The sequence below is a fragment of the Ctenopharyngodon idella genome, chromosome 17, assembly GCF_019924925.1.
Source record: "Ctenopharyngodon idella isolate HZGC_01 chromosome 17, HZGC01, whole genome shotgun sequence".
Lineage (NCBI taxonomy): Eukaryota > Metazoa > Chordata > Actinopteri > Cypriniformes > Xenocyprididae > Ctenopharyngodon > Ctenopharyngodon idella.
This window is the reverse complement of record NC_067236.1, coordinates 4,204,933-4,232,784: the sequence shown is the minus strand read 5'-3', so window position 1 is coordinate 4,232,784 and position 27,852 is coordinate 4,204,933. Positions and strand designations below refer to the sequence as shown.

The window sequence follows — 27,852 nt, the reverse complement described above, 5'->3', positions numbered from 1 at the left end:
ACAGGTTTAGAACAAAATGAGGGTTAATAAATTATGACAGAAATTTCACTTTTGGGTGTACTAACCATTTGATGAAAGGTGAAGACCAGCCCAGGAGAGCTTCAGTGGTGATGCCTTAAACAAATTAAAATATAGTGACCTATTTAACCCTCATCATGTTTGCCCTCAGGGAAAGTTAGATGTGATGGCGAGAAATGCTTTGAATAAAGAGATGTCTCATTTTGAAACACTTCAATACATACATTTCTAGATCGAACTATACTGATCATGTGATGCATACCAGTGTTGTTAACTAAACTTTTAACTATTTAAATTGTGATAACATTTTATTTAGATAGTCCACTTTAGACATTCTACTAACTATAAGTAACTTTGCAACTACATGTCAACTAACTCTCATTAGAGTATTAGTAGACTTAATATCTGCTGACATATTATTTTGATGCTCTCCAACAGACATTCTACTGACTATACTTTGCAAGTACATGTAAACTTATTCTACTAACACAAACCCTAACCTAACAGTCTAGTAATACACTGGTGCATACTAATTCATATGGATGTCATTGTTAAATGTCCATGTATCATACAACCCGAATTCCGGAAATGTTGGGACGTTTTTTAAATTTAAATAAAATGAAAACTAAAAGGCTTTCAAATCACATGAGCCAATAACATAACAAATTTTTAAAGGGAGAAATTTTCCACTTTTTTCCACTAATTGAGCTCATTTCAAATTTGATGCCTGCTACAGGTCTCAGAAAAGTTGGCACAGGGGCAACAAATGTCTGAAAAAGCAAGAAATTTTGAAAAGATTCAGCTGGGAGAACATCTAGAAACTAATTAAGTTAATTGATATCAGGTCTGTAATATGATTAGCTATAAAAGGGATGTCTTAGAGAGGCAGAGTCTCTCAGAAGTAAAGATGGGCAGAGCTGTGAAAGAGTGCGTAAAAAGATTGTGGAATACTTTAAAAACAATGTTACTCAACGTCAAATTGCAAAGGCTTTGCAAATCTCATCATCTACAGTACATAGCATCATCAAAAGATTCAGAGAAACTGGAGAAATCTCTGTGTGTAAGGGAGAAGTCCATAGACCTTTATTGGATGCCCGTGGTCTTCGGGCCCTCAGACGACACTGCATCCCTCATCGGCATGATTGTGTCAATGACATTACTAAATGGGCCCAGGAATACTTTCAAAAACCACTGTTGGTAAACACAATCCGCTGTGCCATCTGCAGATGCCAACTAAAGCGCTATCATGCAAAAAGGAAGCCATATGTGAACATGGTCCAGAAGCGCTGTCGTGTCCTGTGGGCCAAGGCTCATTTAAAATGGAAAAGTGTTCTACGATCAGACGAGTCCAAATTTGACATTCTTGATGGAAATCATGGACACTATGTCCTCTGGGCTAAAGAGGACGGAGACCTTCCAGCGTGTTATCAGTGTTCAGTTCAAAATCCAGCATCTCTGATAGTATGGGGGTGCATAAGTGCATACGGTATGGGCAGCTTGCATGTTTTGGAAGGCACTATGAATGCTGAAAGGTATATAAAGGTTTTAGAGCAACATATGATCCCCTCCAGATGACGTCTATTTCAGGGAAGGCCTTGTGTATTTCAGCAGGACAATGCAAAACCACATACTGCAGCTATTACAACAGCATGGCTTCATCGTAGAAGAGTCCGGGTGCTGAACTGGCCTGCCTGCATCTTTTACCTATAGAGAACATCTGGCGCATCATTAAACGAAAAATATGTCAAAGACGACCACAAACTCTTCAGCAGCTGGAAACCTAGAATGGGACCAAATTCCTACACCAAAACTCCAGAAACTCATAACCTCGATGCCCAGACGTCTTCACACTGTTTTGAAAAGAAGAGGAGATGCTACACCATGGTAAACATGCATGACCTGCAGGCATCAAATTTGAAATGAGCTCATTTTGTGCATAAAATTGTAAAAATTTCTCAGTTTAAACATTTGTTATGTTATCTATGTTCTAAAATAAAATATTGGCTCATGTGATTTGAAAGTCTTTTAGGTGTCATTTTATTCAAATTTAAAAAATGTCCCAATATTTCCGGAATTCAGGTTGTATTAGTTTGGGCTGATAAAATCAGTTATGACCACACACTGAGAGAGCCACCTTTCCTCTACTGAGTTTATATGCAGAAGAAATCCAAAGTCTATGTATGCAACTAGAAACTAAAAGCAAAGACTTGCTCTCATTGCCAGTTTATATGTCTCAACCTTATAAAAGCCTCTAATCTCTGCAGCTGTATTTCCTTCATCAAGATCCTGTAAACTATAAACATGTAAAACCCTGGAGAGCGATGTAAGGACAAAGTCAGTTTTTGCAGTACCAGCATATTACCTGATATTGCTTTTGGCTAATGTGGTGCTTGTCTTGTGAGTGGCTTCATTCATATGGAGGTTTCACTGGTCATTCATTACATTTCCACCTTCCTCTGAGCAGCTCTTGTGAGTGTACACAACGTATCCATAAACCTCACAAAGACGCTGTTTAGTTTGACATCCCTAATTCACCTCTTTGCCTTGACAATTATCCTACATCAACAAACCCAGAGCTCTCTGCAGGGACCAGCTCTCTATCTGCGCCCACACAACCCACTCGTGTCTTTGGCCCGAAACTGCTGCCAAGCCATGCGGATCAGGAGGGACAGACAGACAGACAGCTATTGATAAGAGTACACAGGACGCATACAGTCCCATATGCATGTATTTGAGCTTCAGACAGCAAGTTTAGTGTAGGCAGGAAGGCATATGTGCTGTCAATAACTGTCAAAGTTTAAGTCAAACTGAATGGACAAGTGAACTACACACAGCTTGAAAACCCAATCCAAACAAACCTGATCCATTTTAACATGAACGTCCTGACCCTAAACCTGCTCAACACCAATTAGAAGTTAAACTCAAGCTGCTCTTTATAAGTAGCAATTTAAAGGAACAGTCTACCTATATAACTCTCAGATGATTTTTTATAGTCAAATTATGATTAGTTTTCCCCTGAAACAAAAGTGAAAGATCTAAATTAGGGTGACAGCATTAAATATGCACATATATTTACAATAAATACTGAAAAACTGCATGAATTATTATCCTAGTCATTTACATGAACTATATAATGAATCAATTCACTAAAATGTCTCTTTTAAGGTTTCCATGCTTTAAATTTCTTTTTTAATTAATCACATTTCCTTACAGACATACCTACAGGATGCATTAAAGTTAGATTTTTATGAATATTTTAAATGAAAGACTAAGAGGAGAAATTGCTTCATATTCTCACTCCAGTAATGCTCCTTGAACCCTTAATATGGATGTGCTGGAATGTTATGCATCCTAACATATCCTAAAATATTAAATACCCTGGCTAATTTACATGCTCCTCACCTCTGAGTTGTTTGAAATGTGCTAATATAAGAAATAACAGGCAAGCTACTCCTTGTTAAGAAATAAATATGGGCATTTTTGAGGCTTATTACTGATGCAACAATATCCGTCCGAGTTGTAATAAAACACATCTGTTTTGCTTTAATTATTTTGATTCAGCCAAGAAAGTCATAAAATCAACATGGTTCTCGATTAAAATTGAGCGGCCTGCTTTTACGAAAATTAGCTAGAAACGGATGCAAGCCAAGATGCAAACACAAAAACAGAAAAGAAAAATGTGTGGTTTCAACTTTCTTAAATGTCCAGTGTTTTCGAAAGCTGGTCTTTCTTCATGAAAAGTTGGGTTTTGTGCCATGATTTTTTTATGGTAATCATTTGTTACTAACTTATTATGGATGAAATGTTAGCTCTGAACAACTGAAATTTTTCCACATCTGTTCAATCTTTCCATCAGCTATATGACTCAGATTCAGGTAGTCGCATTTAACATCACCTCCGTTAACCATATGCCGTTTAAATGACTGGGGTCGGTAAGATTTTTTAATGTTTTTTAAGACGTTTCTTATGCTCACCAAGGCTGTGTTTATGATAAAAAATGCAGTGCTAGTGTGTAATATTGTTATACAATTTAAAATAACTGATTATGTAATTTATTACTGCACTGTAAAAAAGAATTGTTGGTTTAACTTAAAAAAGTAAGTTACCTAGTTGCCTTAAAATTTTGAGTTCATTGATATTAAAAATTTGATTTAATACAATGAAGGCGATTGGTTTAATCAACAGAAACTCCAAATATTATGTTTTCTGAACTACATTAATTATCTAAGTTGATTTGACAAAAGAAAAAATGTTGTGATAAGAAATCATGAAAATATTTTTTACAGTGTGTTTTTAAAGCTGCATTTTCAGCATCATTACTCCAGTTTTCAGTGTCACATGATCCTTCAGAAATCATTCTAATGCTGATTTGCTGCTCAAGAAACATTTCTTATTGTTATCAATGTTATAACCAGTTGTGCTGCTTAAAAATGTATGGAAACTGTGATACATTTTTCAGGATTCTTTGATGAATACTGTCACATATCCTCTGTGTCTGTGTCCGTAGACTTTTATTTTGATATTCTTTTGTATTATTTTGCCTGTGTTCAGTTCCAGTGTGTTTAGTTCCTGTTTACTTGGTTGTCATTGTTTAAATGATTATAGCTCACTGGTTGTATATTATGTTCATCATCCTATTTAAGACCTTCAGTTTCTTCAGTTATTGTCTTGTGTTAACGTTATATGCTGCTGTGCATCTTTGTTTAGTTCCTATTGCTTATTTCATATAAAGCAGTGTTACTTTCATTTTGGGGAATTGTAAACTACAAGTAAAAAGTTTGGACACTCGATAGAATACATTTCCTATTAGTTTGAACTTCAGCAGATCGTCTCGACCATGGCTGCATCCAAAATCGCATACTCTCTTGAGCAGGTCCTTATTTTGAATAAGTAATTACTTAACAACTACTAAAAAAGTACTTCCTCTATAGTATGAATGTAATCTGGATGTACTACATTTGCCATGTTGCCCTTATCATGTGACCTACCAGCATCTGTTGTTGTTTCTTTTATCATATGCTGTTTTTCGCCTACTTTATAGTAGGGAAGTATGCAATTTCGGATGCAGCTCAGGTCTACGTGCCTAAATTAGGTTGCTGCCATGTGATTGGCTGAACATGTCAGGTTTAGGTGAGTTGACGCCATGTTGTAATTACCACAATTACGTGATTTCAACTTGTAAAAAGCGCTCATGTCCTCGTAGAGCTCATAATTACAGCTTGTAAAACAGGAGTTTTTTGCGAGCTCCTACTTGTACCATCTGACCGCAGCAGATTCATTTAGAGGTTGATAGTGTTGCAATAGAAACACATAATTCCCAGTTTGAGGACGTGGTCATCTCAAGACTACAGTAATTATGGTAATTACTGTATTCTTTGATCATCCCCAACATCTATGAGCCATAAACAAAAAAAAAAAAAGTCAGTAAAATGATTGATTGACTGACGTCTGCTAAACACATTATTACCACTGAGGATATATTACAGTACAGCTCAAAATGTTAAGTAAATTTACTGAGGCATGTCACAGTAAATAACAAAATATATTCCACTCTGATCTCTGTTATTGGCTCAGAATCTGCTCTGTTCCTGGTTGTGTTTCACATAAGAGTAAAATAACAGCTCTGTAAACTCACAGCAAATCACCTCCACTGCCACACATTCATCAGTTCTGTCTGAACTCAGTCAAGACCTGTCTAAATGTCTCAGGATGGGCAGCCACAGTCACACAGCATGAGCAAACCCAACATTAATCTCTTCACGCAGGCATCAGAGAGAGAGAGAGAGAGAGAGAGAGAGGCTCCGCACCTGGAATACCACATTCTGCAGCTTTATTTTCAGAAAATAAATGACAAACTAAATTGCTTTTGAAAGGGCTCAAGTCACATTTAGATCTAAAGATATACTTGTGTGTGTTTTGTGCACGAGCAGGACACATTTCCTTTACTGCAATAAAAATGATTAAAATACTGAGCGAAGACTGTGTTTTTTGATATAACGTGTGTGAGTTGATGCATCCTTAATTATGCATCTAATGTGCAGAAGTTTGTGTAACCTCATATCAGCACCAAACACCAATTTATCCTTTATTCCATATGACTTAAAGAGGCTCTTTTACAAAATCTTGATTTTGTTTCATGCTTGAATAGGGCTGCAACAAATGATTATTTTGATAATCGATTAATCTACCGATTATTGGAACGATTAATTGACTAATCATTGATTATTATACTGCTTAATCAGTATGCTTTGTTGGATTATTCCACTAGCAATTAGTTACAAAAGTAACCTGATCTGTCTTATCTGTCTGCACGCTGTCTGTGTCCTCTATGGTCTGCGATGCATCTTTTACTGCATGAGAAAATGGACGAACAGTGAGTTTGAATGAGAGTTGGTGGCCCTGCATGACAGCATTTTTTGTAGTTATGCTAAACATTGTTTTATGCTATGTTAAACTCCCACATTTTACAGGTTCGACTTCGTTTGCACTATGCACTCCGAAGCACTGTGTCTTCTTCTATTGGATTCGATCCGGGAGGGCTGCATTACAGTATTGCGCTACAGCGCTCCACTGGTCAAACCGCGTTATTGCAGGCCCTTCAAATGGATCATATGAGATCAAAAGACTATTCGACAACAAAAATATTTGTCTACAATTTTTTATTGTCGACGTTGTCGATAATGTCGACTAATCCTTCTGAAAGTGCAGTGTGCTCTGATTGGTCAGCTGGACCATGTGCTGCTAATGGTCAACAAAACTAATGCAAATTAAACTGAAATTATCAATCCTAAATTGAAATCTTAGGTGAACAAATAAACAGCCTCAGAAAACTTAGTTTTACGTAAATTAAACTTAAATTTAATTTAATTTAAACCATCATTTAAGGTCAATAATTCACAATTAATCTTTTAACAAACTTTTTCCACACTGGAAAAAAGATGTTTTACCGCTGTCATCTGATGGTCTTCTTATTAATGTTTTTATGATATATAATTTTTCATGCTTCAACAATAATTAAATTCCATCAAGAGTGTAAATTACTTCTCTCACACAAATTAACACATTAACTTTAATATTTCGCATCACACTGTCTGAACTGAAGAACAGTGCAAAGTAGCAGCACAGTGTCATGCAAAATAATTAGTGAAATTAATGCAAAATTACTACATTAATTTATTTAAAAAGCAAATTAAGAACTATATTAAACCTTATAGGCAAACCTCTAAGTAATATAAACCAACATATCTAAACAATATAATGAAAATCTTGGAGGCGTATCTCAGCTTATCAATCATTCAGCATGTTTTGAAGAGATTGCTTGTGGTTGAAATGAATGAGTGCATGTGAAAGATAGAGAGCAGCTCACAGCAGCTTTAACAAGGAGGTTTTTGAATATTTTTATACTGAACACAAAACTTAAGTGTGGTTTCACCTCTGGTTAGACTACACAAACCCAGTTGCTCTAGCAAAGAGGATTGTGGTTTAGAGAAAATCACCTCACTTTACTGTTGATCCAAAGCTGTCTGGATCTAGCTGCTGACATGGAGGTCCTCAAAGAGCTCATAAATACATGCTATTGGGAGTCATTTCCACAAATCTACCCCTAAGCCCACATGGAAAAGTGCACAATCACAAAGAAAGAAACTATTTAGCTGGCTCATGTCTGACCATTCTATCTGACCGATTTAGGTACACTTCAGCCACTTCCCGTATCCTAAACCTCTAAACCTTTAGTCATTTCCATATGAGCCCTGAGCTCATTATTCAGTGACGATGTCATTTCCTCTCATTACTGTGCTGGGTGCAGCCAAAATATAGATGGTAACCCTTACTCTGCAAAATGTTGGGTTGCACCAGCCATTCATAAGTTCTTACTTAAATTGGAACGTAAAGTCCACACTAGAGTTTTAGTAACTACTAGCTAGTTTCGGAGTTTGTAACTAACTCTGTACTTAAATTGGTTGCACCATTTGTTCTTAAGGCAGAAAATAGCTAGTAGGTTGTAAGCTCTCTGTAAAGTAATGAATAGTCATTGACATTTACCTTCAATTATCCAGAGCTTCTGTAAATATTTAGTTTATAGGTAGAGTTATGTTTCAACTAACTTTAAAGGGTTAGTTCTCCCCAAAATGAAAATTCTGTCATTAATTACTCACCCTCATGTCATTCCAAACCTGTAAGACCTTCATTCATCTTCGGAACACAAATTAAGATATTTTTTATAAAATCTGATGGCTCAGTGAGGCCTGCATTGCCAGCAAGATCATTTCCTTTTTCAATTCCCAGAAAGCTACTAAAGACATATTTAAAACAGTTAATGTGACTACAGTCCTTCAAACTTAATGTTTTTAAGCAACAAGAATACTTTTTGTACGCCAAAAAAAAAAACAAAAAAAAACATTATTCAACAATATCTAGTGATGGGCGATTTCAAAGCACTGCTTCATGAAGCTTCGAAACTTTACAAATCTTTTTTTTCGAATCAGTGGTTCAGAGCACCAAAATCACGTGATTTCAGTAAACGTGGCTTCGTTACGTCATAAGTGTTTCGAAATTTTTAAATAGTTCACGTGACTTTAGCAGTTTGATACACGCTCCGAACCACTGATTCGAAACAAAAGATTCATAAAGCTTCGAAGCTTCATGAAGCAGTGTTTTGAAATCGCCCATCACTAGATATAAGTCGCTATTTTGGCTTTTTTGCCGCACAAAAAGTATTCTGGTCGCTTTATAATATGAGGGTTGAACCACTGTAATCACATGAACTGTTTTAAATACGTCTTTAGTAGCTTTCTGGGCATCTGAAAGTGTTAATTATCTTGTTGTCAATGCAGGCCTCACTGAGCCATCGGATTTTATCAAAAATATCTTAATTTGTGTTCCGAAGATGAACAAAGGTCTTATGAGTATAGATCAACATGAGGGTGAGTAATTAATGACAGAATTTTCATTTTTGGGTGAACTAACCCTTTAATGGTGCAACACAAAAATATCTTTGTATAATATTTTGCCTCTTTACATCGCAACTAGGCTAAGCTGTAACTTACGCACAGCTGGTGCAAACAGCCCGTTTCTTAAATGGTTTCTGCTGCAGCAAACCTTTTTCAATCACACGCCATCAATGAAAAATGGTTGGTGTTCAGATAATGCTAATGTATGCATGAGGACACAGCACATGCCTCATTTGAAGTCTTGACATGTCGATCTATACTAGTGATGTGTGAGATGTGCGTCCTGCAGAGAGAAATTGCATGTCATTTATACGCTACACAAGAGTAAAAACACCAAAGATCTTATAATGAGATGGGACAGGCTGCAGATGTTTCTCGGCATCAGGTAAATTTTCCACTCATACAAGACACCGATTTGGGACTCATCAAAAAACGATGCATTTCAAACCAAATCCATGTTGGCACCCCTGGTGTTTGTTTGCTTTCAAAATCCAGATTAGGAACGAGAGATAGATGTAGAATGGGAAAAACTGAGATCACAATCGCTTAGGTCTCCGTTCCACCAAATGCTATCTACCTGCATCTCATTGCCAGAAAACTGCCATAAATCCATAGTTGGCCAGCAGCTCTTTTTGGCCCTGCACCCCTCAGAGGAGGGATGAATAGGAAATTAGAGCTCGCAGCAGCCCAGGGATCTGACACAGGAAATGGAGCTAGTCATAGAGTTCTGCTTTTATCGTCCTGTAATAAGTTCCAGCTGGCTGCACATTGAGGGTGCACCAGTGCCGTATATGAGACCAGTGCACACTAAGGAATACACACTAGCCTAGTGGGGCTCCAATAATACAATCACAAATCAGTTTCAGTTCAGTAATAGGTGTGGTCAATGTGCTTACAGTGAAAAATGAATATAAATCAGCACTGTACAATCAAACGCATTAGGCATGGGTAAAACCAAACAATTTGACAATTAATTGCAATCTTCATTTGAACAAACTCAATATTAATTGTTAAAAACAACCTAAAAATTGGCCTATGCCAGTGCCACAAATGCATGTAGGCTATGCAACTGACCTTATGCAAAATATGGCATATTTTAAGCATTCATTTGATGAGATATAAGATGTGATGAAGAGATGTGATGAGATACCAATACTGTTTACCATGAAATAATGGTAAGAAAACATGCCTTTCTATCCTTGCGCAATTATACAGCTAGTACACTATACAACTAGAGATTCTTTTAAACAGCTTTTCTTTTAGTGAAGTTGAAACATACAGTGCAACCAGTGACTTTAACTACTATTTACTTGCATTAAAAAAATAAGTACAGTTTAATTATTGTGTTGATGTTGTATTGCAAAACACTTTTGCTGCTACTGAGGTGGGATACGGCAAAGTCCCTTTCAAGGAAAGTCTGTTCACTCGGTGGCCATATTTGCAATGCCTCCGGGCAGCTATTTTGGGCATCCAAGACCAAATCCAATGGGGAAATCCTGAAAACTCAAAAACTGCTTGCCGAACTCACAATTAAATAACATATTTCAAATCACCAATGAAATCTGACATGAACTGTCCCATAAATTTTGTTTCTTAAGCTCAAATGACGTTAAAAAAGCTTATTTTTTAGCCTAGATGAGTCAATGCGCATGTGCAGTCCTAATCGCGAGTCTCACATTTCTATGGGAACCGGAGCTTCTAACGGCAGCTGCAGTGACGCGATGACTTACCAATCAGCGATTGGCTCTTTTACTTGGAAGGCAGGACATATTCCTCAATATTGCATGTTGCAGTTTCTCCCATTCATAAGTAATAGGCGTGAACCGTCTTTTTATATGTATAGTCTTTGGATACAGGTAAGGAGTGGTATAGGTAGGTTTAAGGGTGAGTTAAAAGGTAAGGGTCAACAGTGTTATTAATAGCTGTAATTACAGAAATTAATTACAGATGTAATTACATGCAGGTAATAATAACATAGGTACAATGTAATAACATGTATGTACATAAGTGAATTGTATCAAATGATTAATTGAAATGATAGTACATAGTAGTTAAATACAACAAATATAAAGTGGGACCAATGACTCTGGTAGATGGTTCTTTCACTGAATGATTCAAAAAGACTCACAAACTAAGGAGTTGCTGTTTGACTGAATCTGTCTGATGGATCTTTCATGCATGAATCTGTCAGAGCAGTTACTGGATCAATTAGTTCACCCAAAAATGAAAATTCTCTCATTAATTACTTACCCTCATGTCGATCCAAACCCGTAAGACTTTCGTTCATCTTTGGAACGTTTATGATCCCTGATCAATGTGTATATGTGAGTAAATGCCTATAATTAAATCTGTTAATCATATAAAGCGATCGTGTCTCTTCAGAAAATTTGGACTAAACCACTCAATTCATATGGATTAGTTTTCCGATTGCTTTATAAACTTTTTGAAGCGTCAAAGTTTCAGATGCATAAGCTGTCAATGGAGGGAAAGAAAGCTCTCAGATTTCATCAAAATGATCATTTAAATTCTGAAGATGAACGAAAGTCTTACGGGTTTGGAACAACATTAGGGTGAGTAATTAATGACAGAATTTTCATTTTTGAGTGAACTAACCCTTTAAGTCATCATCAGTGATTGAATATTTTAATGAAATACATTCAATAAATAATGTATATGTAATGTATATTTTGCAAAAATGACATAAAAATAATAATTAAATATAAAAATTTAAATATGCTTAATACTGATACCAGCCAGAAAACAAACAAACAAACAAACAAAAAACCTGAATAAATATGTTGAAAAAAACAAATCAAATTTGTATAGTATCCAAATTTAATATTATTGAGGCCCGAACCACACTGATATTCAGGGATGCTAACCAAAAATGGTAATCAAACCATACATATTACATTTACATTCATTAATTTGCAGATGCTTTTATCCAAAGCGACTTACAAATGAGACATTTTTACAGAAAAGACGTTAGGAATGGGTAAACGAAATGAACAGAAAATACTACATAGTTGACTTTATAATGTGCACAGGTGCTTCGCAGTCAGGTTAAAACAGCTATAAAAGGAAATCTCTTTTTTGAACTGGCCCTACAATCATTCAAACTACAAATGACAAGAGCCATACAGACAGGAAAGACAAACAAGAACTATAAATGGTTGAATTAAAGTTATTTTTGGCAGCCAAATGTTGGAGTTCAGGAATAATCTTGGGATAAGGATATTTCAATGTAATTTCCCAAAATTGGCACAGCCAAGAAAATGCATTTGCATAGCAAAACTATTTTAACATAGAGATAATGAGGGCTCCCACTGATACAAGCAATAGCGAGTGCACTGACAATAGAAGCTCAAATCTCAGACATATCACTCTACCAGACACCACATAAACAACAGACTTCCAAGTTTTTAAGGCTAAATTCCTCTGTCCTTTTGCATTTGGTTGAACTGTGTGTCCCACTGAGCCTCGGTGGGGTCAAGTTTGGTGTCAGGGCAGTAAATTTGGCTGAAGTCAATTTAAAGATAATTGGATAAACCAAGAAAAGAGGTCTTTGGTTTAAAGATCATCCACAGTTTATTGACTGTCTCCTTTCTTGGACTTTCCAAAGTGCTTTCTGATCACTCTAGGATATTTTTTTCATTGGCAGGAATAGAGGAGGTTGTCCATGCTGAAAAATAGCATCAATTAAACCACACACAGATAATCTTAACTGAATCACAGGGAACACAAACAAGATGTCTTATCAACAACAAACCCTCCTCTAGTTGTTTGAGTTAACTCGGCCTGATAGATAGGAGACAGTCTCGTCTTTCCTAACACAATTTGCAGTAATAGATTAATGAATCTCAGCTGAGTGCTGCACTTCCCAGAGTGGACGTACATTTATAGACAGTGACCCGACTGGATTGATGCGGCAGGGCGACCTCTGATGAAAACAGGCCTCTACAAATAGGGTGACGATGTGTGTTTGTTTGTGCAGGCCGGGGGTCAATGTCAGGTCAGAGATGAGTGATTTAGACAATATCACTTACTGACACAAGGATCAGCACTGGAGTGTTTGGAAGAGGACATAATCTTACCCGTCAATCCCTTTTTGCGCTGGGTAGAAAGGGTCAATATAAGATCAGTGATGAATGTGTTCTCACTAGACACTGTTAACGGTCAATCATCTCCTCTCTAGTGTTTTCATTGACGTGGTGAGAGTGCCAAACAGACACCTGGAGTGATTAACAACAGCCATTTAGAAATGAGAAGCATGTGCGTCCTAAAATGATACATCAGCTATAGGGATTAATTACTCTTGAGAGCTTTCAAATGCATCTGTGCTTTTATGGCAAGCGGTTGACAGGGCGAACAGCAAGGTCAGCTTCGTATGTTGGGAAGATTCTGGCTCAACATACTAATTCCACAGACAGCAGAAGCAAACTCGCATCTTATTTCTCTCTCTCACCACAGCCAGAATGCAATTCCACACAGTCTCCTTCAGTATACATGTAATAAGGAATTGTGGGGATGTTGTACCTAATTACACACTATTTACAGCACCAACCTCAAACATGCTGCTTCATTATGCTGTAACCTTTTGAGGCTTTTGTAAACTTTATGTTTACATATACTGGTAATACTACAGTAATTTCATTAAATTTTAAATACAATAGATAAACTTGCCACCTAGTACTAGAGGACAGGTCTTTTTTTCCAAATGGTTTTTGTAAGTGACTTTGACAGAGCGAGATGGAGGACAGAGAGAAGGGACTATGAGAGGGGGCGGGGCTTGTCTGCCTGTCACCACCGTGATTGATTGGGCAGATTGTGGGGTTTCATTAGGACTCTAAACACACGCCCACTGTGAGATCAGTAGGGAGGAGGTGTTGTTCATTTCTCAATACAATCACAATCACTAAAGAATACACAGGCTATTTATGATAGACAGACCCTGCAAATGAACCCCTGGGGGTTGCAGTCTGATACGTCCAACAGTGTTAGTATGCGTACAGTCTCGTGTTTCTTAGCTTGAGATATTATAACCACTGCTCACATGCACATTTTACATCAACAGAGCTCTGTGGGTTAATTCAATCACATTTTACATGGTCTGATGTTCTACCAACCACAAATTTAAACATAAGCTTGAGGAAAGGATGAACGTCAAACACCAACCAACAGAGGAGGTTATTTATTTCCTTTTCCACTGCCTTCACTGATCAGTGGATTTCAATTGACCCTGCTGTGGAGCTGTATTTTATTGCGAGTATTTCAAATGATTCGAGGTCTGCATGGCCCTTCCCATGTAAACAGGCAGGAATAACACTGCCCAGGAGATTTTCCCCTGTGTCTTTCTCTGTCTGTGACTTTACACCTGACAAGCTGCAGTGTTAGAGATAATACACAGCTTAATACACAACCCACACTGAGACTCAACCGCTCAAATGGATGCTTCTTTACCACAAACTGCCATATCCGCTGTCGGATTCTGACCCTGACCGACACAACTACAATATATTCTGCTGGAGAAGAGTTTATATAGTTTAGTAAACCAGCTGGTAAATAGCCAACAAGGAGAAACATTTCCTTCACTGATCTTCTCTCCAATCTTAATTAATATGCCCTATTGCTATGCCAATGTTTTTTCTAATGGAATTTTTACATTAGTTACCATCATAGTATGGATATTGAATATCTAAATACAGCATTTTATTACACATGGACACATTCTCCACCTTCCCTTAACAGCATTACATATAAAATTTATATAATTAGAATAAGTAATTAGATCATTTAAAAAAAAAAAAAAAAAAAGTATGTATGACTTCTGTAATATTATGTATGTGATCATGCATATTAACTTCCATAATATGAAACACAATATTCAGTGGAAAACCTAACAAGATTTGACTGGATCGTGAAAAGCTGGATATGACATTATTGGACAATATTAAAAGAAGCAGCAATCAGGCAATATCCATATACACACACACATAGTGTGTGTATTTTAGAAAATAAGAGAGGTATATACTGTATATATATATATATATATATATATATATATACACACTTTTGATTAATATTATTTGTCCGTGCTAGTGCAGCCAATTGGTAACATCAGAAGTCATCAAAAGTCATTGTAACATCATTGTAACATCATAAGTCATTGTAGAGGTTGAAAAAGTTAATGTTTTGATGAAAGATTATGCAAACAAACTTTTCTCTTTTTTAAAATGACATGCACTAATGAATTGTGCACAATAAGATGAGGGATATTTATTATTGAAGTAAATTTGGATTTCATGCTGTCTTTAAATGTGGATAGTGGAAAATTACTGACAGTTATTTGTCTCTCTCAGCAGTGAGTGTATTTACAAGCACATTTGCTAAATGAACACAATACAACACACTCAATCACAGAGTCTTTGTGTTGTCATCAAAGGCTTATGCTATTTCTATGCCTGTGGGTGTTTTTTTTTTTTTTTTTTTTTTTTTTTCATATTCAGTTTAAAATTACAAACTGGCATGTGGATGAGCTGTTTCCTAAAAACAAACAAACAAACAAACACACACACACACACACACACACACAATGATACACACAAATATGTGGCCCTTCTCCTCAGCCTACGGCTGTCAGTGCTGACTTGGGAAGTCAGAGGCTGCGCTACCTTAAAATAACACAGCAATACTGTGGATAAACACAACAGAGGCGAGTATTTCAGAAGTAGAGGACAGAAGCTGAAAGCTGCCATTGGGTCATTCTTTGATCGCTCAGCTATGAAACAAAAATAAACCAGAACACAATTTCAGTTAACCATTACACTGCCAGACTGCCATTTCTTTCCTTTAATCTGCATTCCAATTCTTATTTAAAGGGGCAGTTCACCCAAAATTGTCACTGTCATTGTTTACTTAACGTCTTCATAAATTAGTTAGAAATATGGAAAAATAACATAATACAGGTTTGGAACAAGGTGAATCGGGAAATGGTGAGTATAATAATGACAACATTTTTACATTTCTTTTACATCTCTGTTTCTTTAAGGATTATAGACAGATTTATAAACCATTGGCACGTTTATGCAGATATGTAAAATATAAAAAGCTTCACCTCATCCCATTAGTTGTATACATCATGCTTCTTTTTTTAGAGAATGCTTTATTTAATTTTTTTTATTTTATTTTAGAGCATCTGAGATCAGTTAGCACACAAATAAATAAAACATTGTCTGCCTCTAAAATACAAACATTTATATGATAAATGATAATATAAATGACAGACAGACATACAGATAGATAGATATATAGATAGACAGACAGACAGATTAGATAGATAGATAGATAGACAGACAGACAGATTAGATAGATAGATAGATAGATAGATAGATAGATAGATAGATTAATAATTAAATAAATAAAAATTGTCTGCCTCTAAAATACAAACATTTATATGACAGACAGAAAGACAGACAGATAGATAGATAGATAGATAGATAGATAGACAGACAGACAGACAGACAGATTAGATAGATAGATAGACAGACAGACAGACAGATTAGATAGATAGATAGATAGATAGATAGATAGATAGATAGATAGATAGATAGATAGATAGATAGATAGATTAATAATTAAATAAATAAAAATTGTCTGCCTCTAAAATACAAACATTTATATGACAGACAGAAAGACAGACAGATAGATAGATAGATAGATAGATAGATAGATAGATAGATAGACAGACAGACAGATTAGATAGATAGATAGACAGACAGACAGACAGACAGATTAGATAGATAGATAGATAGATAGATTAATAATTAAATAAATAAAAATTGTCTGCCTCTAAAATACAAACATTTATATGACAGACAGAAAGACAGACAGATAGATAGATAGATAGATAGATAGATAGATAGATAGATAGATAGATAGATAGACAGATTAGATAGATAGATAGACAGACAGACAGACAGACAGACAGACAGACAGATTAGATAGATAGATAGATAGATAGATAGATTAATAATTAAATAAATAAAAATTGTCTGCCTCTAAAATACAAACATTTATATGACAGACAGAAAGACAGACAGATAGATAGATAGATAGATAGATCACAAAACTGCACACTGCTGGTATGTCTGATAAAGCTCACTGCTAAAGTCTGGACTGAGAATTTAATTTCTGGGAATTTAGGAAACTGAAATCCAATTTCAATTTACGTCATAAAAAATAGTTGTCTATTTGAATGTTCCTAACAAACTTAATTGAATTTACCCAAGCTGGCACACAGGATTCCATTATTTTTTACAGATTTGGACTTTCAGAGTTTAAAATTGGGGCTTCGGAGAAAAAATAGGTTCAGAAAAGTATGGTAATAGACTTATAAAATGCAATAGAAAACTGTCATTGAGTAATAGTGCAGCCTACTAGTGCTGTGACTAAATGACATTTTCGTGTCTGTATAACGGTAGAGTATGTGCAGTAATTTTTTCAAGAATCTAGGTTTGAATCGAACCAGACCTCCCATGAGCCATTTTTCTGCTTCCATTCACTCTTTCCTCATCCCCATTTCCCTCTCTCTCCCTCTCTTTCACTCTCTGACATTGATAAATTGCTCTGTGCTGTGCAGGTAATCCATCTTCTGAGACCCCAGACCCAAATCTTCAGGTCTGAGAGTGTTCTCTGCCTCTATTCTTGCTTCTCGTTTCCCTCACATTCCCCTCAGCTCAAGGTTACTGTGCTCTGTAGTGCTGTTCAGAAACCCTGCGACTAATTACTTCAACCTGAGAGGTAAAAAGATAGGACAGGGAAACACAAAGAGCGAGAAAATGGAAAGGAAAAGCCTGATATACAGAGAAAAGAGAACGAAAAAGAACAAGAAAGATGTATGCGGGTCTTAAAAGTGATCTGCCACCTTAATGTAACTTAATGGAAATTACTGATAAAAAGGGAGTTTAGTGGCTTTTAGTCCATGTCTATTAGCATTAAGTTCATCTATATGCTAGTGTAATCCTAAACATTGAAAAAGCATTTTTTGGTAGTTGTTTTTTTTTTTTGTTTTTTTTTTTTTCAGGAAAACAGACCAAAAATATTAAAACTCAAATTCAACAAATCTTTTTAAACTTACATCTATCTATCCAATAAAATGCTCCTAAAAATTAAAATGTCATTGCTCCTTTACTACCTGCCTCTGGTTAGCATTAGCAAATAAAAAAACATATAAATCTGCTATTAACAATCCATCTGAAATATATATATATATATATATATATATATTCTGACTTGTGATGCAGCCTGAATCATAATGACACCGTGAAGATGTGTGTGCATCTCTGTGTATACACACACACACATACACACACACACACATTTTTATTTATTTATTTATTTATTTTTGCTTCACATATAAGGGTGACAAAAAACGATGGATTTGGACCACATTCAACCATGGTGTGAGCGTAACCAATGAGACACATATTAAAGCATATAATATCATAATGTTACAGCAGCCTTTTACCAAGAAAAGGTGTTATTGGTGTGAAGGTAGTATTTTTTTTCTGTGTATATGTGTGTGATGAACCTGACTGTGTGTGTTGGCAGGTACTGGTCCACTGGTGCATGCAATAGAGATGAAATGGGCAAGGTGACATTGTCCTGACATCCCACAAAGCGCTGCGCTACATCATAATTTGGACATGTGCTAGAGCTCATCTGGAGGTTAATTCAGTTCTTTATTCATAATAACGAGCTACTCTGTTCTTCTACTACTGTATGACCTCCAGCAAAGCATACATGTCTACATGTCAAAAACCATCAAGGGCAAATAAAAACAGTGAGCATTTAACCCTTTCTTTTACAGTGTCCTTGCAAATCTATTTTAGACCCAACCATGGATGATCAGATCCTTGTAAAGTCTAAATATTCAATATATATTTATATAAATGTGTTTGATCTAGCATGAATATGAAAAATAATACACATTTTATTGTGGCAAAGCTATGCTGTTAATGCATTTAAACTCTTCTATTTGAAAAATTGCTTAGTAATTTATTGGAAAGGTTGTTTTTATCTGTTTACTTTTTCAAGACAAAATCCCCCAGTCTAGCTGTTCACCATTAGATCAGCTGGAATGTCAGAAAACAAAACAAAGCTCCAGTAAAATTCATCTCTTCTGATCTAACACCATCTTCGGTTGTTTCTTCCTGTCCTCCTGACCTTTACGATGTCCTCGTCATTCACGGCATAATTAACTCAGCTTTTCTCTCAGTCTGCACTACACTGGTCTCACTCATCCTCTTAACCTTGTTGATTTTGCAGAGGAATGCACTTAAACCTCTTGTAAAACATGACATTTTAGAATGAATGACTCCATCTGTTTTCTTTTTCCCAGTCTCTTTGTGTCAAAAGGTGTGCGTTTCCCTTGAACTCAACCAAACGATGGAGCCCCTCCGTCTAAGTCCTCTATCTGATCATCTCTCTGAAAATTCCTTGAGCTGATTACATGCCATGCCAAAAACACTAGTAAGTAAAGTGTCTCAGATTGCATGCATAACATTTTCTTTCTTTTAGGGGTTTAGTCTTTTTCAGTTGCACAACATAGAGACCATTAATAATTAAAAGAAAAGCCATGTCTTCTTTAGTAGACAAAGACAAACGAACAAGGCAAAAAGACAAAAAAAGATTTCCTGAATGAAAAAACAATGCTTCCATGACAGCAAAAGAATAGTGTTAACATTTTAGGGAAAATTTAATAAGGTTGAAAATGTTAAAAAGGTTGCAAACCCAAATAATACAGGAAGAGAAGGAAATTGATATAATATGAAATATAGATGGATAGATAGATAGATAGAAGAAAGGAAAGACCAATCACAATTCATTACGCAAATACAGTATACAAGTGTAATGCTAATACATTTTAATGGAGTCTGTTAAGTGTTTTGAGGAATTCCAAAACACTTGCCTTGCAAAAATATTATGACCTGACCTAACATTTACTGTATAAATGTTTATTTATTTCTTTTGCAAATATTTGCTGTATTTTACATTCTTTTTCATCTAGTATTCTTTTCAAGAGTGCTTTTTGCAGCCCAGAATGGAGGGTCGCTTCAAAGCATCAAAGCAGAGGTCTCAAGCAACATCAACTACCTCTGAAGAGGAAACAGCCCTGTTGTTATGTGGTTGGGCAATTAAAAAAATGAGTTAGTCAGTAGGGGGGCAGAGGCCTCTTCTCAGGTTAAAAGCACAATGAATGGCCCTCTCCACATGTGTGTAAAATCAGTGACCGCATGAGAGATCACGGCGGTGTAAGACAACAAAGGTAAAGTGGAGTTCATGCTGACTAGCACTGCTAATGAGAGATAGTTGGTTTACTGCTACTGTTTGTAAATGAGCTTGGGCACATGTGTTAATAAACACTATAGGCGCAACAAAAGTTACTTGATTCTGATTGATACTAGTGCTAGTTTCATGATTCATATAATGTCTCTTTATGAAATACATAATAAAATAATTTAACAAAAATCAATATTTCACACCCATTTATTTACGTTCTGTCATGACAACTCTCTGGATAGTTTATAAAACATTGTATTAATGTAAATGGAATGTACATACAGTAGGTTTGGACTTGGCGGACTAGATCTGCTACACTGCTGGAGAGTAGGGTTGCACGATTTATCACATGATATGAAAAATAACATTGAAATCGTGCTTAAACGCAATTCTTAGTGAGATTATGAAATCGCAAAGGCTGCTGGGGAGGTGGAGGGCTAGAATAAGAATTTGCATAGCACACAGAATTTGTATATTTGTTTGATTGCGTTGTGGTTATAAAAGGAAGTAGTGATGGATACATAAAATCAATTGACTGTGGAAGTTACATTGAAGCAACCAATCAGAAGGAGAATAGAGTTTCATGGAGTTATCCAGTATCTGATAAGATTCAACCCTTCAGGTTGATACAAGACCCCTCCACTAGGGAGCTGACCACCATATGCTGGTTTATTTTGTGAAAAATTTTGATCACTTACATAGAGGGATTCCCAAACTTTTTTTTGTCACCCAAAGCCCTTTAGAATAAATTATTTACTTGAGATTTTTACCCTGCGATTTTAAGTTAATATTTCAAAACATTCCTTTTCACAGTTCTCTGATCTCATTTAATGGTAACATGACATTTGATTCAGGAACCCCAGTTTGGGATACACTGCCTTACTTACGTCCCATAAATTATTTGGTGTTCCAATTTTATCTTCTGCTAGCTGTGATTCTTTAGGAACTTTTCTTCTCAGTCAGCAGAGCACAAAGGACATTACATGGCATTTAGTCAAAATGTCATAGTAAATAACTGTACACAAAAAGCTTTGAAAAATAAAGTGGCAATTCAAAGTTTAAAAGGCCACTAAACAAACACATAAAATGCATTCAGTTGGATGCCTATGTTTGCATATGTTTTTAATGAAAAAAAAACAAAAAACAATATGCATTTTAACCCTTGCATTGCAAATTATTCTTCAAAGTTATCTAGTGAGATTTACTGGACAATAGTTAAGAAATCTGTGTACATGCTTGCAATACTTTCCTGGTGAGCACACAATCCATACCAAGAACTGCAGCTGCGGACTGAACCCTACACATTCAACACATCAAACCATCTAGTCTCCAGAGGTATATTACACAAGTCTTTCATACTATTTTCACACAGTGATAAAGCCACGAGTGACTCATGTGAACTAGCACTGCTGATCGCTGCCTTAAAATCACAGATCTGCAGAACCATCCGGTATCCTCCTTCAAGCCCGTTCTGCTTTGATCATGGAGAACTTCGATCTGGCTCAGTCCAGCTAATCCCTGTGAGATCGATTGCCCATGTTCAAGGGGGAGAACCTGATGTTTTCTCTGACTTGGTTCTGGGGTGGATTACATGCCTTCATGCTTTAGAGGAAGTGCTGGCAATGATTACGGGATACGGCAACAACCTGAATGGACTCTTGAAAAAAATACAGTTTTGGGTTCCACTAAAAAACAAACCACCCACTTTGCAAACCCACAGTGGGTTTTAACATCTGCTGCATTTGGCACTGTAAAACTAGTGTTTATGGCTCATGGATGCTGTTCGACATCATACTGATCTGAGAAAGTGTTGAATTACACACAGACAAAAATCATAGTAATATTCGACAGCATCTTCAGGTTGACATTCAGCAGGCCTAACCGATTAAGATCTCTTTAATTTTTCAATTGTGTCTCGCACACTGCAATAAGATTAAATAGAGAAACTATTTTTGCTTCTCCTGAGACAAAAATGAGTTAAGCTCACCCAAAAATAAAAATTGACAGTTGACGGCACCCGTTGACTTCCAGAGTAGGAAAAAATACTCTGGAAGTCAATGGCTACCGTCAACTGTTTGGTTACCAACATTCTTCAAAATATCTTTTTTTGTGTTCAACAGAAGAAAGAAACTCATACAGGTTTGGAACAACTTGAGGGTGAGTACATTTTTTAAGAAGAAAGCTTAATAATATATCAAACTGCTTTCTGCTATCAAAATATTAACTCAAATTTCTCATTAATGTCTTCCAAGAACAAACAATCTTAGCTATTCTATCCATATTAATTTTATAGCTCTATATACTCTCATTGTATGTGAATAAATGTCTCTTTTTTTCTATTTTTAATGGAAGAATTTTACAAGAAACATCTTTCCTCTGGGTATAAGACTTTAAAGCCTAAGTAAGTCCAATACTTGTTCAAAAGAAGCAAAACCCACTGAATTCAAAGCCCTGCAAAAGCTTCAAGCTGTAATAGCAGCACACCTCGACCTCTGCATGAAATTAAAACCTTTCAACATTTCATACCTACAAAATGAGCAGGTTTTTAAGGCTAACCATTACCTGCTGTGAGACATTCAGGTGTAAAAAATAGAAATTAACAGACCGTGTTATTGAGAATCCAAGCAGTTTCAATCTATAAACAGCTTTGACTTAGATTGACAGTCAACAATCCTCCATTGTTGTAAGCAGCTATCAGGTCACAATCTGCAAAGCCACAATATATTATTCGCATTCATTTCCAACAAGAAGTAACCTGCGCCACCAAACGTGCACACCACATCCTGCAGGGCCATGCATGTTCTGTTCTCTCATCACTGAGCTGTATTCATATCTGCCCTAGTGACACCATTATACCCCAGCGTCAAGACAAAGACAGCCAAAAGACAGGAGGGAGTGCCATTTACAGTAAGAATGGCTGCTGAATTGAGCCAACGTCAGCAGTCCTTTCCAGTTTATTCCTATCAGTCCGTAGTGGAAAAGCGACCTTTTTATATGATAATGCCTTGCTCACCTGAGAGGCATAAAAACAGCATTAAAAGTGAAATATGTTTGAAGCTCACACCCATAACATGTTGCTACCGTGGCAACTGTTGGAAACGGATGCTGTGTGTGCATGGGAATGAAATGAACATGCTTCTGTTCAGCGGGTGTAATCTAAAGACGAACCCCAGGGGACGTTCACAACACAGCGAGTCCCACAGAACAAGTTCTGTGAGCTATACCACTGTTCCAGTATGCTGCGTTCTACTCACAGTTGGATGCGGGATATTCCTACTTCAGACCATAAAAGTGTGTTGCTTGGAAGATGACATAAAGCTTTGTAGGTGTTCAAATGTCAAAAAAATTATCTTGTAGCAACATGCTGTATATATCCTAACATTTATTCTGGATGTATAAGATTATCAACAGAGCATCATTTACCATGTTTTACACACTTGACTTTAACGATTGTTAAACAGTTTAACTATCAAGCTGACTGAATGTCTGATGCATATGGCACACAAAATGAGAAAAACTTTAGAAGTTTTGAAGTCGTCATCTGATTGATTAAATTCACTAAGATTTTTGGGAGATGTGTGTGTCGCATTCTTTAACAGTCCACCTGGAAACAAAGCCAAACCCCCGTATGGAAAAACAAAGCCGTTGTGTTTAAAACTGTGACAATTATCAGGATAAACAAAATCGCTGGATTTTCAAAAGACTGTAAAATTCACAGCACTATTGTTGCTCCATTATTGCAGTAAACTTGCACAACATTCTTGAATAAATTGCACGCTGCTCTGTTATTGTGGGGACATTGATACACCCATAAACATAGCGCTGAACAAAACAAACTGTGATTGGTTGCTTTATATGTCAATCAGGCATCCTCTTGGTCGGTTCTTGGCCAATTAAAGCTTCTATGAAGTCTAGACCGTTAGTCTAAAGGTCTGGCTACGCGAGACTATATTTGCTTTAAAGTCAATGATCTCCCTCTGTTCTATTGCACTTTTTTTTTTTTTGTAGGAAATTAGACATTTTTACTTCCAGAATGCGATGGTTTGCAGCATACTGTAAGGTGTCCAGAAGGATCGAATATCACAATGAGGCTCTAACCTTCAATTCATGTCTCAACACTTCTTACTAATCACCATGTGGGTGAAGATTCTGCAGAGAAAAGCCCAAACACTCAGTCAATTCTCCTTTAAAATTGCCTCTGATTTAAAGAGCATGCGTATGGCCACCCTGCTCTCCCATGATCCCCTATCCTTCCCATCAGCCCCTCCTCCAGCTTATTTTAATGGGCACCTCCAGGTCACTTGCAGCTGGCAGAACTGGCCATAAAATCTGGAGAACAACAGCAGGTCTGAAACATGAGCCACGGCCACACCAGATCAATGGTGCTCTTTAAAAGCAGCAAAATGCTACTTTTAGATAATGGTCATTATATTAGATGTGACATTAACTTAGACACAGTGCATGATGAGGAGATGTAAATGCAGATGTGATGTTTTGGACTACTGAGGGCCAGTTTTTTTAAAAAGGATAATTGGTGCAATTATTGAAATGACGAGCATAATGGATGCCATATGTTTGTGTAGCTTAATATATATATATATATATATATATATATATAGATATATATAGATATATATATATGTTAATGTGCACAACGCACAAATGATAACATGGTATACAATGCTGTACTGATACTGATACAGAATCTCTATAATTTGACATTGTTTGTGACAACACAGCGCCCCCTGTTCTTAATGGATAATTATTGAATTGGATCAACTCTGCTTTGTTTTCAATGGGACGCAAACAAAACCAGTAACATTAAAAAAAGGTAGGGTTTTTCTGTAAACTATTTATTTCTAGGTGTAAATCATAGTTTTAGTCTTTTTATAAACAGCTCCCGGTATTAAATGCTGAAAATGAACCTTGCTGCATGAGCACACGGCGAAACTTGATATTTACGCACACATGCATCCAATTACGCACTGAATATTTACGTATACTGAGCTTATGATTTGAGCTCTTGTGGAATCCACACCAAGTACAGCTGCAGTACTAACTTAAGTGTCCAAAGCCAAAACAGAATAACTAATCGCAATGGACAGTTAATCATAAATGTGCCTCTCTCAGCGCTCATGCTCTCCGCCAAAGCCACATCATGGTATGACGTGTTTCTTTACACAATCTGTTTCACTTTATAGTCTTTCAAAAAGACTGTTAGTCAGCAATTAAATTCACCCCCCTTTGGCCAGTCTCATCATGATCTCAGACTCGCACTGGAACTACAGCGACAGTGGATCTGCAACATGCTGCAGTGTCTTATAGGTTTAGCACTCCACCCCTCGTGTGCAACTACTGTTTTTCTTTCTCTTTATTTTTATTTATTTATTTATTTTTTTGTAAGTTGCAATATGTGAGAAAAACATATGACAAGGGAACAAATTGATAAATTGCGATGCAATACACAAATTTAATTCCAATAGAAGCACGCTTTAAATCTTAAGTTTTGGTTTCTGTGCATACCTTATTTACGCACTGCAACAAATGAGTTATATATCACACGTCAGCATGGATATCTGATGTCATCTGTATCTGCATGATGCATTACCAAGTCAAAACCTGATTTCGGTATATTCTTAAATAATTTGGTATGTGTCAGCCTACCTTGCTAGAGTAGGGTCCGGGAATTAGTAGTTTTAATGCCTGCCTCTTCAGCTCCACCAGCCGAGCGTTGCAGTTCTCGCACCAAATCCCCCGATCAGAACCAGGTGAGCTCCCGCTACCTGAGGCTGGAGAACCAGTGCCGAACCCTGGAGATCCGCCTAAGGAACCGGGCGAACCGGTACTGATTCCAGGAGAAACCGTAACAGGTGAGCCGGAGAAAGAGCCCGGGGATGATATTCCTGATCCGGGGGAAGGGGTTCCAGAGGACCCGGGCATGGAGCCGGCACCTTCAGGGACCGGGCGGCTGGCGCTCCGGGACTCCTCATAAGCCTTTCGGTACCAGGTTTCAGGTGAGAATGATGCTGACTTCGTAGGGGATGAATCAGTCATCTGCAAGAAATGATAGTAAAATGAAAAGCACTGATTGAAAAATTAATATCTGGATTACATACATGATAAATGTTTAAAGTGGTTTAATGATTTGCATATTGAGTTTGACATTACAGTTAGTTTGTTGTTGCTGTTTTTCCAGACTTGAAAATAATTTATTGACAAGAATGTGCATACTCCAATTCATAAAACAAATAATAATAAATCTTACCCCATATTTTCTACTCCTGGTCCCAGATCTGTCTTTATTCCCTGTTAGAGAGGTCATGATTAAGCCTGCAGAGGGACTGATGAAATAACTGTGCTCCTGTTACATCCACAACCAAAAGATCCAAAAATCAATCTCTGGTCAGTTCAGCAGTCCTTCTTAAGTCCAGTCTCAGCGACTAGTAACATGCAGAAATCTATCCATCTTCCAGAGTGGAATATGAATAACAGATGGTCCAATCTGAAACGTCCAACTGTGGATAAATCCAATTATTTCTTTTATGCTTTCTGATATGCTGAATCCATGTGCAGTGCGTTAGATTTCACAGCATCCCAGCACAGGCGCATTTTCCCATGCATATGGACTTGTGTGAGGCGCAGGCTGTAGATCAGTAGATCAGGCTCTGTTGGAGGACTGATCTCTGCTCTGCACTGCTCTCACTCCAGAGGAGCGCACACATCTGTCTCTGGGTAGATTGGCCACGCCTCCTCCGCGCCCCTCAGCGAATAGCATGTTCGAGCTCCACTGACTGACATGTAGGTGTGTACACGCTAAACTAAACTACAACTAAAGCGACCGATTTGAGGGAAATTTTCATCATGGAGAATTTATTTAATTTTTTTTTTTTTTTTTTTAAGAAATTCTATCAGTGCTGTTCTGTTAGAAGTTCGTCTCGCGCAAAACAAATTGTATTAAACTAAAAACGAACTATATTTTTGTGATGTAGGCCTATGTGTAATTTAAAAAACAAACAAACAAACAAAAAAAAACAACAACAATAATGACAACGTGTTTATCGATGCACTGTCCAATACCGATCTTAACAGAAAGCGCTCATGCAGCGAACAGTTGTCATGGTTACTTCATCAAGCAAACGCGCACTGCTCGTGGACATCTATTTACCGCATCATTGTAGCCTAATGTAAGTTTTGTGGTTATTTAAAAACGTTGTTTGAAAACGCCTTTGAAACGTATATAAACTTATATGTAAAAAAAGATTTAAAAAAAAAAAAAAAAAAAACGACCACCACTGCTTACAGTTCGTACCCTGCAATGGTACTTCGAGAGTTGTATAGTAAATGCAGATGTAATCAATACAATGAATGACAAAAAAACTGCTTTGGAGCATAGACAATATTAAAAATAAAATAAAGTACATTCATCTATAAAAATTGGTATATTATTATTTTCTAAAACAGAAGGCTATAATTACATTAAAATATTAAAAAGTGTGTCAGGGTCAACTATTGTAAAATCTTCAATTACTTATACTGCAAAAAT

General features: G+C 36.6%; 1 protein-coding gene across 2 annotated transcripts in view; it reads right to left on the bottom strand.

Annotated features, from left to right (window-relative positions):
• kif26ba (kinesin family member 26Ba) overlaps window positions 1–27,383 on the bottom strand; it is a 104,731-nt gene extending 77,348 nt beyond the window's left edge. The window contains exons 1-2 of one of the 2 annotated variants that reach the window (XM_051868560.1): window positions 26,575–27,383; window positions 25,974–26,363 (exon numbers count right to left, since the gene is read on the bottom strand). In XM_051868560.1, coding sequence (XP_051724520.1) covers window positions 25,974–26,363; window positions 26,575–26,631 — 447 coding nt within the window. In that variant the 5' untranslated portion in view covers window positions 26,632–27,383. The remainder of the gene's footprint in view (window positions 1–25,973; window positions 26,364–26,574) is intronic. The other variant, XM_051868559.1, reaches the window with a different exon arrangement.
• Between the last annotated feature and the right edge of the window lie 469 nt (window positions 27,384–27,852).